Genomic DNA, 15146 nt, shown 5'->3' with positions numbered 1-15146 from the left:
AAAATAATACAATTCTATCTATGACAGGTTTAAGAATGGCCTCCCAAAAGATACTCACAACCGAATCCCTGGAACCTGTGAATGTTACCTTATCTGACTAAAAAGGGACTTTGCAGATGTGATTAAGTTAGGAAGGATGTTGAGATAGATGACCCTGGATTATCTGGATGGGCCTTAAATGCAATCAAGTGCATCTTTATAAGAGGGAGAGACACAAGGAGACTCTGACACGCACAGACGGAGAAGGTGCTGTGACGATGGAGGCAGAGACAGGAGTTATGTGGACTCAAGCGAAGGCAGGCCAGCAGCCACCAGCAGCTGGAAGAGGCAAGGAATGGATTTTCCCCTAGAGCACCCAGATGGAATGTGGCCCTACAAACACCCTGATTTCAGCCTACTGAAACTGATTTCAGATTTCTGGCCCCAGAACTGCGAGAGAATAAACTTCTGTTATTTTAAGTCATCACATTTGTGGTAATTTGTTACAGCAGCCACAGAAAACTAATAGACTCCGGTACCTGGATATGAGATGCTCGTGTAACAAAATATCCAAAAATGTGGAAAAGCTCTGAATTTGATAATGGGTGAGGCTGGAAGAATTTTTAGGTAAATATGAGAAAAATCCTAGATTGCCTTAAACAGGCTATTGGTAGAAATAAGGATGTTACAGACCCTTCCACTGAGGACTCAGGAGGAAGTGAGGAGCACGGTAGAGAAAGGCTCTATCATCATAAATGGAACGCTGTAGAAATATGATCATTAAAGGAGCTTCTGGTGAGGGCTCAGAAGGAAATGAAGAACATGTTATTGGAAACTGGAAGAAAGGCAATAATATAAAGTTCCAGAAAACAGCTGAGTTGTATGGAAAGCAGAACTTGTAAACAATGAACTTCGATATTTAGCTGTGGAGATTTCCAAGGCAAGTGTTGAAGGTGCAGCCTGCTTTCTTACTGTTGCTTAGAGTGAAATGCAGGAGGAAAGGGACACACTGCGGGAAGAACTATTAATTAAGCCAAAAGGAACCAGAACTTGATGATTTGGGAAATTTTCAGCCTGCCCAGAATGCTAAAGATGCTCAAATTAGGAGACACTACACTTGCCTTGGAGAGAAGGACAAGTGTATGGCTAGACAACGTTTAGCTAATCTGAAGAGATTAGGCGTCTGACTCATGGATCCGCTCAACGATCTCAGTAGAAGCCAGCAACAAAAATGGGATTATTCAGGCAAGATCTCTGGAGGGCCTCTTGTCTAATGGCATACAATATATAAAGGAGATCCACAAGGTCTTCTGAGAATGTTATACTAGCAGAAATACTGCAGCTTGGACTGAAAGGGAGGAAGGAAGGAAGGGTCAGACTCCCAAAATTCTACAGTCAGCAAATAGGCTGATAAAATTATTCAGCTGTAAACATGGGCTTCAAGGAAAAGGAAGACTGACTTCAAGACCAGAGCTGCAAATACAGAGGCCAAATCCACAGGTACAGAGGCTAAGGCCAGAGCCACAGGCACAAAGGACAGAGCCATGGACCCAAAGGGTGAAGCCTCAAGCCACAGAAGATTATTACCAGGCTTTGAAACCTAATGGAATTTGCCCTGCTGGGTTTCAAACTTGCTTAGGACTGGTGACTTCCTTCTTCCATGGATTTTCAAATGGGAATGTCTATAAATTATCTTATGCTTATTTCATCATTGCATTTTCAAAGCAGATAACTTGTTTTCTAGTTCCACAGGATCATATAGAGAGAGGAATACTGCCCAGGATGGATCTTATTCAGAGTTTACCCATACCTGCTTGAGATGATAAGATCTGGTTTGGGCTGATGACATTTAGATGAGATTCTGAATTTGAGTTCATGCTGAGACACTGGGGAATACTGGAATGGGGGTGAATATAAATTTTGCATGTGGGCCACAGGGTGGACTATAGTAGGACCTGAAGATATGTCCATGTTCTAAGCCCTGGATCCTGTAAATGGACAAAAAGGGTCTTTGCAGGTATGATTAAGTTAAGGATCTTGGGATGTGAGGTTACCCTGAGTGGGCCCTAAATGGGATCATGTATATTTTTATAAAAGAGAGGCAAAGGAAGACTTTAGCATACACACAGAGGGGAAGGTGATGTGAAGATAGAGGCAGAGATTAGAATGATGCAGCTGTCACAAGCCAAGGAAGACCTACAGCCATCAAAACCTGGGAGAGGCAAAGAACAGATTCTCCTCTAGAGCCTCTGGAGGAAATGTAGCCCTGCCAAAACTTTGATGTTGGTCCAGTAAAACTGATTTCAGATTTCTTGCCTCCAGAACTGTGAGAGAATAAATTTCTGTTGTTTTAGGTCACACGGGAACATATATTCATAGAAATTTTCAAACCAGAAGGCACTTAGTCTCCATATCACACGTCTAATTCATCTTCTGATACCTCATGTTTAATAGTTAACAAATAACATTTTGAGACATAAGGTATTCAAAACTAGAAACCACCTATTCACACAACTAATGAGATAAAACTAACTCTGGCAGACCAAATAAAAAACAATAATTTGAGTCAAATGTAAAAAATAAAAGCAATATTATAGAAGATTAGTTATATTTGGATTCTGAAAGAAAAAGTACTTAAAAAATGATATAGGTTTCCAAGTGTCCTTAAGGAAATAGTGACCAGCTAAATTTGAATCACTCCACACATCCTCCAAAACCCACAAGACAGGGCAACAAGAAGAGCAAAAATAGCACATACCCCATACCTTCTATGCTATTTGAAGACAGAGAATACTACTAACTTCAAATTACCTATAAGTAGAAAAATGCACGCTAAACTCCAGCAAAGATATTTCTCGAGCTCCTGTCTGAAACCCTAGCAGGAAGTGAGGGCATTTGAAAATGACCACGCAAGGAAGAAAGCAGAGAGCCTAATGGTGACAAAATCACCTCCAGAAAGAAAAAGTCCACTCTAGTATGCAAATACTTAAAAAGGAAGGAACACACACACACACACACACACACACACACACACACACACACACACACACGCCCCGAACCTGGGCAGTCAAAATACTACCAAGAAATGTGTAGAACCCAAGGTGGTAGGTCTTGGAAAGGCATCACCTAATGTGAACAGGAAGAAAAAAGAGTTCTTAGGAGGCTGAGTGCTGAAGGCAAAACAAAAACAAACAAACAAAAAAACAAAAAAAAAGTGTATTATCTTAACATGCTTAACTAGGGAGAACAGTTCAAGATAAAAACGAACAGTACTGGAGGACAAACCAACTTTCACCTGCTGATACTTAAAAAAAAAAAAAAAAAGGCACCCATTAAAATAACTGTGCTTCACTATAATTGAGAGAAGACCTACCCCAAACTCCCAACCCTCTCCACAAAATGTACAAAGTAAAATAGTCTACATCCATACAAGACAGTATAACAAAATAGAAAATCTAACTGAAATAATCCAGCTAATAAAAATTTCTCCCCTCCCAAGAAAAAGCAGAAGAAAACTGTAACAAAACACTATAAATGGAATTCAGTACACTTAAACAAGCATTTGGAGATATATATCTTGAATCAGAAGTTCCAAAACTAAGAGCAGAGATGGACAAAAACAAGGAACAAAAGAAGAATTGATTGAACTCAGGAAAGAATACAAAGAAAAAGAAAAACTCAGAAATAAAGATTAAATTACAATGTGTCCAACAGATAATTGTTAAATAAACATTTAATAAGGAAGATTGAAGAATTAGAGGAAAACAACAATAAAAAATAAAGAATAAAAAAGGTTAGAAAGTACTTGAAATAGAAAACAAGAAATATCACTTTTATGTATATAAAAGGAATATCTGAAAAAGAAAAAAGAAAAAAAAAACAATGATATCAGACTAAGATTTGAAACCAAAACCCAAGGAAAGTTCCCAGGAAAAAAAAAGAAAAAAAGAAAAGAACTGAATCTATACACAAAAAAGCCAACTGTGTTGGAAAACCTGACCTGAAAAGGTAAACTCAAGATACAGCTTTTGCAATGTTTAAATTTTAAAGACAAAAGAAATAAATTTTAAATATAAAAGAAATAAATACATTAAAATGCCAAATTATTTGTAAGGGCAAGAAAATTATTCTAGCATCAGACTTGTCAAAGCAACATTCAAAGGAAACCAAGAGTGGAGGAACATTTTCAAGAAAGTTAAGGAAAAAAAGTATCAAAGATTTTATATCCAGCCAAGCTGTCCTTCAAATATCAAAGCTATAGAAAAACTTTTAAGCTTTCAAGAAGTCAAAGAATAGAATTCACAAACCCTACAGTATGAGCTTTGTCTAAATGAGTGATCCAATCAAGGGTTAACTAGGGAAACATCACAAATGGACTGATGATAGCATTTAATATATTTAACTGTGCTCCAAGACTGAAACAGAAATGGCAATACACAGGGAAGAACAATATGTAAATGTTTTATGTCCTGTCAAAGCAAAAAAATGCAGCTAAAAGAGGAGAAGGACAGACAGAAAAAGGGAAAGAATGAGAATATGGAATAAATTATTTGTTGCATAGGCCATAGGTAGAAGTCAAAGAACACCATTTAAAGCCAACACACCTGAGAGTAAAAGGTTAAAAAAAACAGGGGACTAAATGGCTCTAAAAAAGATATAAAGGCAAGCAGCCAGAACAAAATTACAAACTTCCTAAATACCAAAAGAAATTTTTAAGAAAAGAGAGAAAATACTACATAGAGAAGGAAAACTATAATCATAGTAATAATACACATAATACTATAAAATAATATGATGAAGTTGACATCAAACACATCAACCATATCAATTAATATTATAAGCTTACTTCACCAATTAAAAAATTTTTTTTCAAACTGGCTAAAAAGCCAAGACCCAACTCTATGTAGAATACAAAAGATACACCTAGTACATAGTAATTCAGAAAAGCTAAAATAAAGGAATGAGCAAAGATGAACCAGGCAATTAGAAACAAGAAGGCAGAGGTTTCATTCCTGATAACAAACAAAGTGGAACTGAAACCAAAAGGCATTAAATGTGACAAAGGACACTTCATAATGCTAAAAGCCATAATTCACAATGAAAATACTATCCTTATGGATATCTATGTACCAAAAAACACATCAATCAGGATGGAGGTATTTAACTTCAAACAGAATTAAATATACTTGAACATCATATGCAAAGAAAAAAAGAAACACACTAACAGAGATTTTAAATTACTACTCTCAATATAAGAGAGTGACAAAAATAAGCAAAGACACAGAATAAGTAAACATCATCAATTTTAGCAGATCTTAAGGATATACACATAGAACTTTATACCTTGTTAATATAGAATATACCTTCTTCTTAAGCACACAAATGGAACATTCATAAAAATTTAATCATACATTAGGTCACAAAACATCATTAAGTTCCACAAGTAGAAATATTATAAACACATTGCACACCTTAAACTTACACAATATTATATGTCAATTATATCTCAGTGAAGCTGGGAAACAAAAGAAATGGTCTTGGAACAAAGGGAAGCCCTGTAGATATTTACGTCATATATACATACCTATCTACGTTCGTATTTGACTGAGAGTTTAGAGAGTTATCCAATTCATTCTGACTTTCTTCAGACTGGCTGTTAACAGTTCCTTCTTCGTCATCATCTACTTCATTAAGAGCCTTTCTCAACATAACAATAAAAAGAAAAACACAAGTTGGTTATATGTACACTCATCCTTTGTTTCTTTTTGTCATTCTAATAGAGAGGTCGCTCCTTCTACCGCTAACATCTCCGCAAGTGCTCTAGGACCTAAACCCTCTCATCTCCTTTCCACTCCATTAAGTGCCCCTTACCTGTCCTGCATCTTCAACCTCTCCATATGGACTTCAGCTCATCCACATTTAAATGTGAACAAGTCTCTCTCAGCGTATTTTCTCTCTTTCACCACCAAACTTCTTGAAAGAGTCATCCCCCACTTGTCATTTACCACGTATGCTCTACAACTTTGCTTCTGCCCTACCATTCCACTCAAACTGCTGTCCACAAGGTCAACTTCCTTTTTTGATTTGTTCCTAAATCAAATAGATATTTTTCAGTCTCTGCCTTCCCTTACTTCTCTGATTCATTGGACATTAATGAAAATTCCTTTCTTTCCTTCAAGATCTTCTTGATACATTCTTCCTTTTAGCTGCCAAGATACCATATTTGCCTGGTTTTTCTTCTATTCTGGCTGCTCCTTCCCAATCTCCTTTATCGGTTCTTTTCTTTCTGCCCTTTCTTAATATCTGATGGGACTCAAGGTCCTACCTTTGGACCTTTTCTCCTCTCATCTGACTCCCTTTCAGAATGACTGTATCTAGTTCCAAAGCTGCAATTACAAGTCAAATGCTGTGAATTCTCAAATACCTATCTTCACCAAAATTTCTCAGGGGCCGAAGACAATTATATCCAACTGCCTAAAAGATATTCTTAGCAGACATCCCACACACATAAACTCAACATATCCAAAATAAACCTCTCTTATCATTCCTTCAGAAGCCTTTTATCTGCCATAATACCTAAGACCATGAACAGCATCACCATCTACTGAGATGCTCAAGCCAGCAAACTGGGAGTAATCCTTCTTTCTCATCTGTCACATCCAATCAGCTACCAAATGCTGTCAATTCTATCCCTTTTTAAGCTCTCAGCCCTATCCCTCTTCCCCTCTATGTCCTTTTCTATTGCCACTTCTTAGGTTAGGCCCTCACCATGTCTCACTAAAATTCTAACCTAAGTCTTCTAACCAGATCCTCTCACCAGTCTTGTTCCTCCCAAAGCCTTCTTCTACTCTACAATTAATTTCATCATGACTCTACACTTCCTAAAATCCTTTGGTGGCTCTCCTTTCACTTTCTGGTTCTTTAGCCCTTCATTACCTAGCTCCTCCCTGTCTCTCTAGCCCCAGCTCTTGCCATTCCCCCAGCCTGTAATAGAGACCATGATTATCTGAAAGCTAACATTTTTAATAAGAGCCAAAACATAATGGCTTTTGGCTGGAGATATGGCTAGTGGGTTCTGGCTATTTAAAACATGAAGTATTCTACTTAATTGCCTTTGTAAGCAGAAAACAGCAGACTTAAAATGTTTTTTTTAATGATTCTGGATCTTGTAATTCCCTAGGATCATTCCTCTAGTTGATGATTCTTTTTTTCAAGGCCATGTAAATAACATGAAATCGCACTGAACAGGTATTGAGTTCTAGTCAGTCCTAAGAAGTTGTTTTATTTTAATATTCAATTCTTCATGAACTTTTAAAAAATGTTTCCCATTACAAAATTTTAAACATTTTGATTAAGAGTTTCAGTTAGGTTAGGATATAGCTAATTAACATTGTACTACTATAATAAAATTTTCCCATGCAACTGGTCAATAAATTCCAAGTTTCCTGGGTAGCTACTTTCTAAACACACTATTAGATGAGACTAACATTTAATGAAGAACTAGTATCTGGAATTACACTAGGCACTTTGCATAACTTATCTCAGCTGATCCTCACAACAACCATAGTAAGTATATTCTATTATCATTTAATAAAAATAAACAAAACAAAAAATATTCTGAGCCAACTCAGATACCTTAAGAAATCAACTGAAGATCCAACAGCTAGTACTAACAGAATGTGAACACAGATAAACCTGACTCTAAAGTGAAAGTGAAAAGACTCCCCACTGTTTCCATAATGGCAGATGGAGCCTTGATCTGAGTGCCATCTCTGATGCTAACTAACTATGTTAATCTTTTTCTGAACCTCAGTTTTTTTATCTGCTAAATGGAGGTAATGATACTACCTACCTCATAGGTAAGTACACAATAAATGGTAACTATTATTACCCAGTCCTATCTTGTTTGGTAAAAACATTACTCACCGAAAGTACAATATGCTTGAGTAAGAACAATTCTAGCAACCATACTTGGTATTTGTTGACATTTAAGCTTTTGAAATGTTTACCACAATACAATTTCAAAAAAAGCCTGATGGCTATAAGGACAGCACATTACCTGAGGCTCCGTGATGGATTCACTGAGAATGGCTTGCGTGACAGGGTCTTGATTTACCACAATGGGACCCTGAGAGGAATCAGGAGCCATAGTTACATTTGGAAACCCTGCAGAAGGAAAAGAAGCCGTGATGATTTTACTATATTTAATTAAATTGACTTTACAAGCCCTATACACTGCCATAGGTTCACATTATCACATGAAATTCTTAGATAATAGTAACAGCAGCTCTCACTTATATAATGCTTACTATATGCCAGGCACTGTTCTAAATGCTTTTACATATATTAAATCATTTACCCTCACAAAATCTGATGAGGTTGTTACTATTACTATTTCATAGATCAGTAAACTGAAACTCAGAAACATGAAGCAAATGGCCCAGAGTCACACTATAAATGGCTAAGCCAGGATTTAAACCTTAAACAGGTTTATATCCTTAGTTTATATCCATTTTTAGGGACTAAAATAAACAATGGATTATATACACATTAAAGTGAATAATGCTATGTATCTGACAAGAGGCAAAGTTTCTGTCAGAGGGAGACTGAAGTAGCTTTAGGCTTCAAATTAAGCTTTACTCAAGTTATATATAAATACAGATGCTTTATATGGTAACTTAACATTAATAAACTAGAAATTAAGTCATATTTACAATAAAATCTTATACACTGCACCATAAGGTATACTAGTAAATAATAACAATTTACCTTTGCTTAGCTCTGTAATTTGTAATAGTTTATATCCTTAGTGAAAAGCAAACAAATTATAATGAGTCTATGCCTAAAAACTCCTGTATGCTATCCACTCTAGACTACTTATACTATAAATAATGTAATGCCCCCCAAAAAGATTTCAAATTCTTCCAAACAGCCATTGTGGGCTATGATTAATAAGAAAAAAAAGCTTTTGTTTGAATGAAATACATTACCTGTGCGCCTACGGGGAAAATCAACAAACAGATCTTTTGCCTCGGCCATCAAATGATCAGATTTTTCTAATACATCCTGCATCTGGTATTGATCAGAAAGAATCTAGATATGTGTTAATGATAAATATTATTATTCAGAAAAAAATCCATATGTACTATGAAATCACAAAGGAAAAGTCCATAAAAAGGCACAGAGCATAAAAATAACCAAAGGCCACTATCATCCTAAAATCCTTCAGTGGCAATATCCTTATGTACCAGTAGATGGGGCTATTACAATAATTAGATTTCATATGCTTGGCTACAATCCAAATAAGAAATATTTTACTAAACTGTGACCCAGCATACACACACATGTAAATGTATAACAAAATAAAAGACCTACTTAACCTTACTTTTTGAGAACCACTCTGATATTTTTCGTTTCTATTCTATTTGTTAAAATAATGGCTACAACACACTAACTCAATTTCACAATCCACTAATGAGTTGTGATCCACAGTTTGAAAAACATTGATTAAAGATATAAATCTCTGAGCCATAAACTCGGAGGTGTCTCAACCTTTAAAGTGATTTCATCATCCACTAATGGATCATGATCAACAACTTAAGAGAATATGAGGTAAGATATGAGTTTTGGGGCATCAAACAAAAAAAGGGACACTTCTGTATTTACAGACAAGTTGGATTTTTATCCTGGAGGGATGAGAACTCAAAAAATACCATAACAGTAGTGCCTCTGATTAGGCACTTTCAACTCAGGAACTTTCATAATTATAAGCAAGGAGACACCGACAAGTCAACTCTAGCCACCACCACCAGATGGCATTCTTAAATTGAGAGGAGTCACAAAATTGGCCCAGTTTCCAACACTGATTCAAAACAATAGAGCGTCTGGCAACAAATGCTCTTACCAGAATCTCTCTAGCCCATGGAAACAAATATATAATATGACTTCAGTTACTGTTTCAGGACATCGAGAAAAGTAACAAGAATCACATTCTTTTTCCCTTTCTTCTCCCACTGTGGCCAATCAGGTCAGCTGGCTCAGTTGGTGAGAATCAAGTCTTGAATTTGTTCCTTCCACAAAGAGTAAGCTTGGAATGGTATAAGGCAAAGAGTATATTCGGAGCCAGAAGACTGGGATCCTAGGTCCAGTCAAAGGATACTAAGCAAAATCCAACCTCTTTAAACTTAGGTTCCTAATACGTAAATGAAGATACCACCACCTTTCCCAACCCCAAAGGGGTGTTAAGAATGTGGACACACTGAAAACCTGTACCATTTTAGAGATATTTGGAATGTTTTTATAACTTATATTATCCCATGAACCAAATTTCTATTCCCTGGTTAGCGATCTTGCAAGGATACACAATTAGAACTTAGACAAGAGAGTAAATGGAGCAATATAATCTATCACTTAAACTAGAAAAATTACATACAGAATATTTCCTAATGGCAGTTTGAGCTTACTATTTTCTTAAAAAATCACTGATCTTCCATCAAAATAGATACAACTGACAGAAGGAGACTGTAGAGGAATAACTTTATCATATCGAGATCTGATTATCAATTATAATGAGGTCTCCAGAAAAGCTGCTGCCCTGTTGCACTTTGCCAGTCTCTGCCCAGCCTTCTTGGGGCAGATGGGTTGAGAGGCCACAGATCAGTGTATTGGCTTTCTTTTGCCCTCTCTATATTTATTCATCACTCCTCTCCACTCACGCCTGATAAAACTCATCCTCTTGATAGGTAAACCAATCTCTGCAAGCCCATGGGTATACATTACTTCCTCAGATGGGTTCACAGAGCACAAAGTCAAACTTATGAATAGTGGTACACATCATGGCTTTGCAAAGTATCAGTCAAGGTCCCTTCAAAAACATTATCCAAAACTTTTTATCCTAGCACTTTTGTTCTCTGGTAATAAAAACCAGATAGAAATAGGAAATTACACAAACACATGAAAAAATGTTCAAAGTTATTAGCCATCAGGGAAATTCAAATCAAAACCACATTGAGATACCACCTTACGCCAGTTAGAATAGCAAAAATGGACAAGGCAGGAAACAAAAGTTGGAGAGGATGTGAAGAAAGGGGATCCCTCCTACATTGTTGGTGGGAATGCAAGTTGGTACAGCCACTCTGGAAAACAGTGTGGAGGTCCCTTAAAAAGTTAAAAATTGAGCTACCCTATGACCCAGCCATTGCACTACTGGGTATTTACCCCAAAGACACAGACATAGTGAAGAGAAGGGCCATATGCACCCCAATGTTCATAGCGGCATTGTCCACAATAGCTAAATCGTGGAAGGAGCCGAGATGCCCTTCGACAGATGACTAGATTAAGAAGATGTGGTCCATAGAAGATATTTGCAAATGACACTACAGATAAAGGACTGGTATCCAAGATCTACAAAGAACTTCTCAAACTCAATACACGAGAAACAAATAAACAAATCAAAAAATGGGCAGAAGATATGAACAGACACTTTTCCAATGAAGACATACAAATGGCTAACAGACACATGAAAAAATGTTCAAAATCATTAGCCATCAAGGAAATTCAAATCAAAACCACACTGAGATACCACCTTACGCCAGTTAGAATGGCAAAAATAGACAAGGCAAGAGACAACAATTGTTGGAGAGGATGTGGAGAAAGGGGATCCCTCCTACATTGTTGGTGGGAATGCAAGTTGGTACAGCCACTCTGGAAAACCGTGTGGAGGTCCCTTAAAAAGTTAAAAATTGAGCTACCCTATGATCCAGCCATTGCACTACTGGGTGTTTACCCCAAAGATACAGACGTAGTGAAGAGAAGGGCCATATGCACCCCAATGTTCATAGCAGCAATGTCCACAATAGCTAAATCGTGGAAGGAGCCGAGATGCCCTTCAACAGATGACTGGATTAAGAAGTTGTGGTCCATATATACAATGGAATATTACTCAGCTATCAGAAAGAACAAGTTCTCAACATTTGCTACAACATGGACGGCACTGGAGGAGATAATGCTAAGTGAAATAAGTCAAGCAGAGAAAGACAACTATCATATGATTTCTCTCATCTATGGAACATAAGAACTAGAATGATCAGTAGGGGAAGAAAGGGATAAAGAAAGGGGGGGTAATCAGAAGGGGGAATGAAACATGAGAGACTATGGACTGTGAGAAACAAACTGAGGACTACAGAGGGGAGGGGGGTGGGGGAATGGGATAGGCCGGTGATGGGTAGTAAGGAGGGCACATATTGCATGGTGCACTGGGTGTTATACACAACTAATGAATCATCGAGCCTTACATCGAAAACCGGGGATGTACTGTATGGTGACTAACATAATATAATAAAAAATCATTATTAAAAAAAAAAAAAGAAGAAGAAGAAGATGTGGTCCATATATACAATGGAATATTACTCGGCCATCAGAAAGAACGATTACCCAACATTTGCAGCAACATGGACAGGACTAGAGGAGATTATGCTAAGTGAAATAAGTCAAGCAGAGAAAGACAATTCTCATAAGATTTCACTCATTTATGGAACGTAAAAAATAGCAGGAAGATTGGTAGGAGAAGGAAGGGAAGAATGAAGGGGGGGGTAAACAGAAGGCGGAATGAACCACAAGAGACTATGGACTCTGGGAAACAAACTGAGGGCTTCCAAGGGGAGAGGGGTTGGGGATTGGGATAGGCCGGTGATGGGTATTAAGGAGGGCACATATTGCATGGTGCTCTGGGTGTTATACGCAAATAATGAATCATGGAACACTACATCAAAAACTAAGGATATACTGTATGGTGACTAACATAACAATAAAAAATTATTATTAAAAAAAAGAAATAAGAAATTACACAGAGACTTGGGAAGTTTTTATATTTTAGAATTTATAAAATCTTTATCAAAGTTTCCCTCTCTCTGATTGAATTTGGACCCTCATTTGCTTGATTCCCATGACATGAATGCATCATACAGCAAATGATTATGTTAACCAAAGAGCTTTTCTCTTAACTTTGTTAATCTAGGAGTCTAGCTATGGGGGATGGACTGGTAGCTCTAATACATAATAATACTGCCTAGGTGAATATGCCCAAGGAGGCTTCTTCATTTGGTCCCATCACATCCCTTAACAGAGACATTACAAATTAAGCAACATTGAAATAACAGATGCACATATCTTTGACTCAGCAGTTCCACTTTTAAGAATTTATCCTACATGGGTGCCTGGGTGGTTCAGTGGGTTAAGCATCTGCCTTCGGCTCAGGTCATGATCTCAGGGTCCTGGGATCAAGCCCAGCATCAGGCTCTCTGCTCAGGGGGGAGTATGCTTCTTCCTCTCCCTCTCTCTCTCTCTCTCAAATAAATAAATAAATAAAATCTTAAAAAAAAAAAGAATTTATCCTACAAATATAGTTTTACATGCACTTAAAAACAAATTCAAGGATATTCATTGTATTATTTACAGTGATAAGGCAGGTAACAATCTGTGGGTGACAGACCTGCTATTTACCCACCAATCTCTTTTCTTTTTTTTTTTTTTTTTTAAGATTTTATTTATTTATTTATTTGACACAGGGAGAGAGGCAATGAGAGAGGGAACACAAGCAGGGGGAGTGGGAGAGGGAGAAGCAGGCTTCCCGCTGAGCAGGGCTCAATCCCAGAACACTGGGATCATGACCTGAGCCGAAGGCAGATGCTTAATGATGAGCCACCCAGGTGCCCCTTTTCATTTTCTTTTTAACAGCAGAATTCCCAAGTTTTAGCCAAGTACACAGCTAGATTTCCTAACTATCATTCTAGGTGAGAATGGTCAGGTGATGAATTTCTGGACAGTGGGATATAAACCAGAATTTCTGGGTGATATGTAAAAGGAGTAGCATGCATTCTCTCTCCCTTTTCATGCTGGCTGGAATACAGCTGAAGGAAGCTGGAACAGCCATTCTCTACTCAGAGATGGAAGCCCTGGTATAAAGGACCCCAGAGATCCTACCAATTACCAGTTCCCTCTGAAATGTTTCATAAAGAGAAACAGATTTCTATTTTGTTTAAACCAATATATCTTCTTAACTAGAAGCCTAAACTATAGTCCAATACACTTCCAAAGTTTGCACAAATAAAGCACTAGACACATAAATTGTGGTACATCTGTATATTACCTGGCCATTAAAAACAAAAGGTAGATTTCTAAATACTGACATGGGATAACCTCCAAAACATATTGTTAAATGGAAATATTCGATCTTACTAACAACAGACGTTCTCAACGCTGGCAATGAATTAGAAGTACATAAAAACTGTCTAAAAAAATACTTAACTGAGGCCACATCACAGGTCCACTAAATCAGATTATCTGAGTACAGATATATCTGAGTCCAGATACAGTGATTTTTTTTAATGGAAGATCTCAACACTGATTGATCTAATGTGCAGTCCGCGTTGAGAACCACGACACCAGAGCCTGAGGAATGGCACTGGAGGGAAGGCAGAGAGACTTCACTCATCCTCTCCCACCATTTTTCCTTCAATCCCTACTTCTACCACATCCATTCCTTCAGGCCATGAGCAATTAAGGACATGAGCAGGAGCCACTAGAGATGGGACACAAAAGCCCAGAGCTACCTCAAAGGGGCTGCCTTTTTTTCTGGTCACTGAGAACTACTACATGATATTCAAATACACATACCTTGTCCAAGATTATCAAAAGAAACTTATCTGTAAAGAACCATATTCTCTCAATCTACTGTTCTTTTTACAAGTCCAATTTATCTGGGAAATAGAATTCTTCCTGATGATATATAAGATTAAGACTTTTACCTTTCACTAACGAGCCTAATGAAGTTCTCAAAAGACAGAGTGATTTAAAGCTGCAGTAAAAGGTCACCCAGACAGTCAAGTGCCATAAGTTTCAACAATGAACAAGAAGCGACACTACAAAGTATATTTCTTTTTCAATAATTTCATCTCAAATAAAAAGTTTTTTTGCTGTAGCTTCGTCTTATTTGCCATATTATTTATTCCTACATATCTGATTACTTATGCAAATACCCTATATCTGGCAAAAGATTAAGCCAAAGATAAGTGGCTTACTAATTTGCTGGACAATCACACTTTTTTTTTTTTTTGCAAAGTAATCAATCTAATAGCCCTGTGTGTGAACTGAGAAAAATAATTATCGCA

At 37.2% G+C, this 15146-nt stretch overlaps 1 protein-coding gene across 3 annotated transcripts in view; it reads right to left on the bottom strand.

The window, feature by feature from the left end:
• The window catches only part of SPICE1 (spindle and centriole associated protein 1), a 78145-nt gene that overhangs the window by 40115 nt on the left and 22884 nt on the right, over positions 1-15146 (bottom strand). For 2 of the 3 annotated variants that reach the window (XM_026493456.4, XM_044382014.3), the window contains exons 5-7: positions 8970-9072; positions 8039-8145; positions 5564-5676 (exon numbers count right to left, since the gene is read on the bottom strand). In XM_026493456.4, coding sequence (XP_026349241.2) covers positions 5564-5676; positions 8039-8145; positions 8970-9072 — 323 coding nt within the window. The remainder of the gene's footprint in view (positions 1-5563; positions 5677-8038; positions 8146-8969; positions 9073-15146) is intronic. The other variant, XM_026493463.4, reaches the window with a different exon arrangement.

The sequence above is a fragment of the Ursus arctos genome, unplaced genomic scaffold (genome assembly GCF_023065955.2).
Source record: "Ursus arctos isolate Adak ecotype North America unplaced genomic scaffold, UrsArc2.0 scaffold_4, whole genome shotgun sequence".
Lineage (NCBI taxonomy): Eukaryota > Metazoa > Chordata > Mammalia > Carnivora > Ursidae > Ursus > Ursus arctos.
The sequence above is the reverse complement of the archived record's forward strand: the minus strand, read 5'-3'. Positions and strand labels throughout refer to the sequence as shown.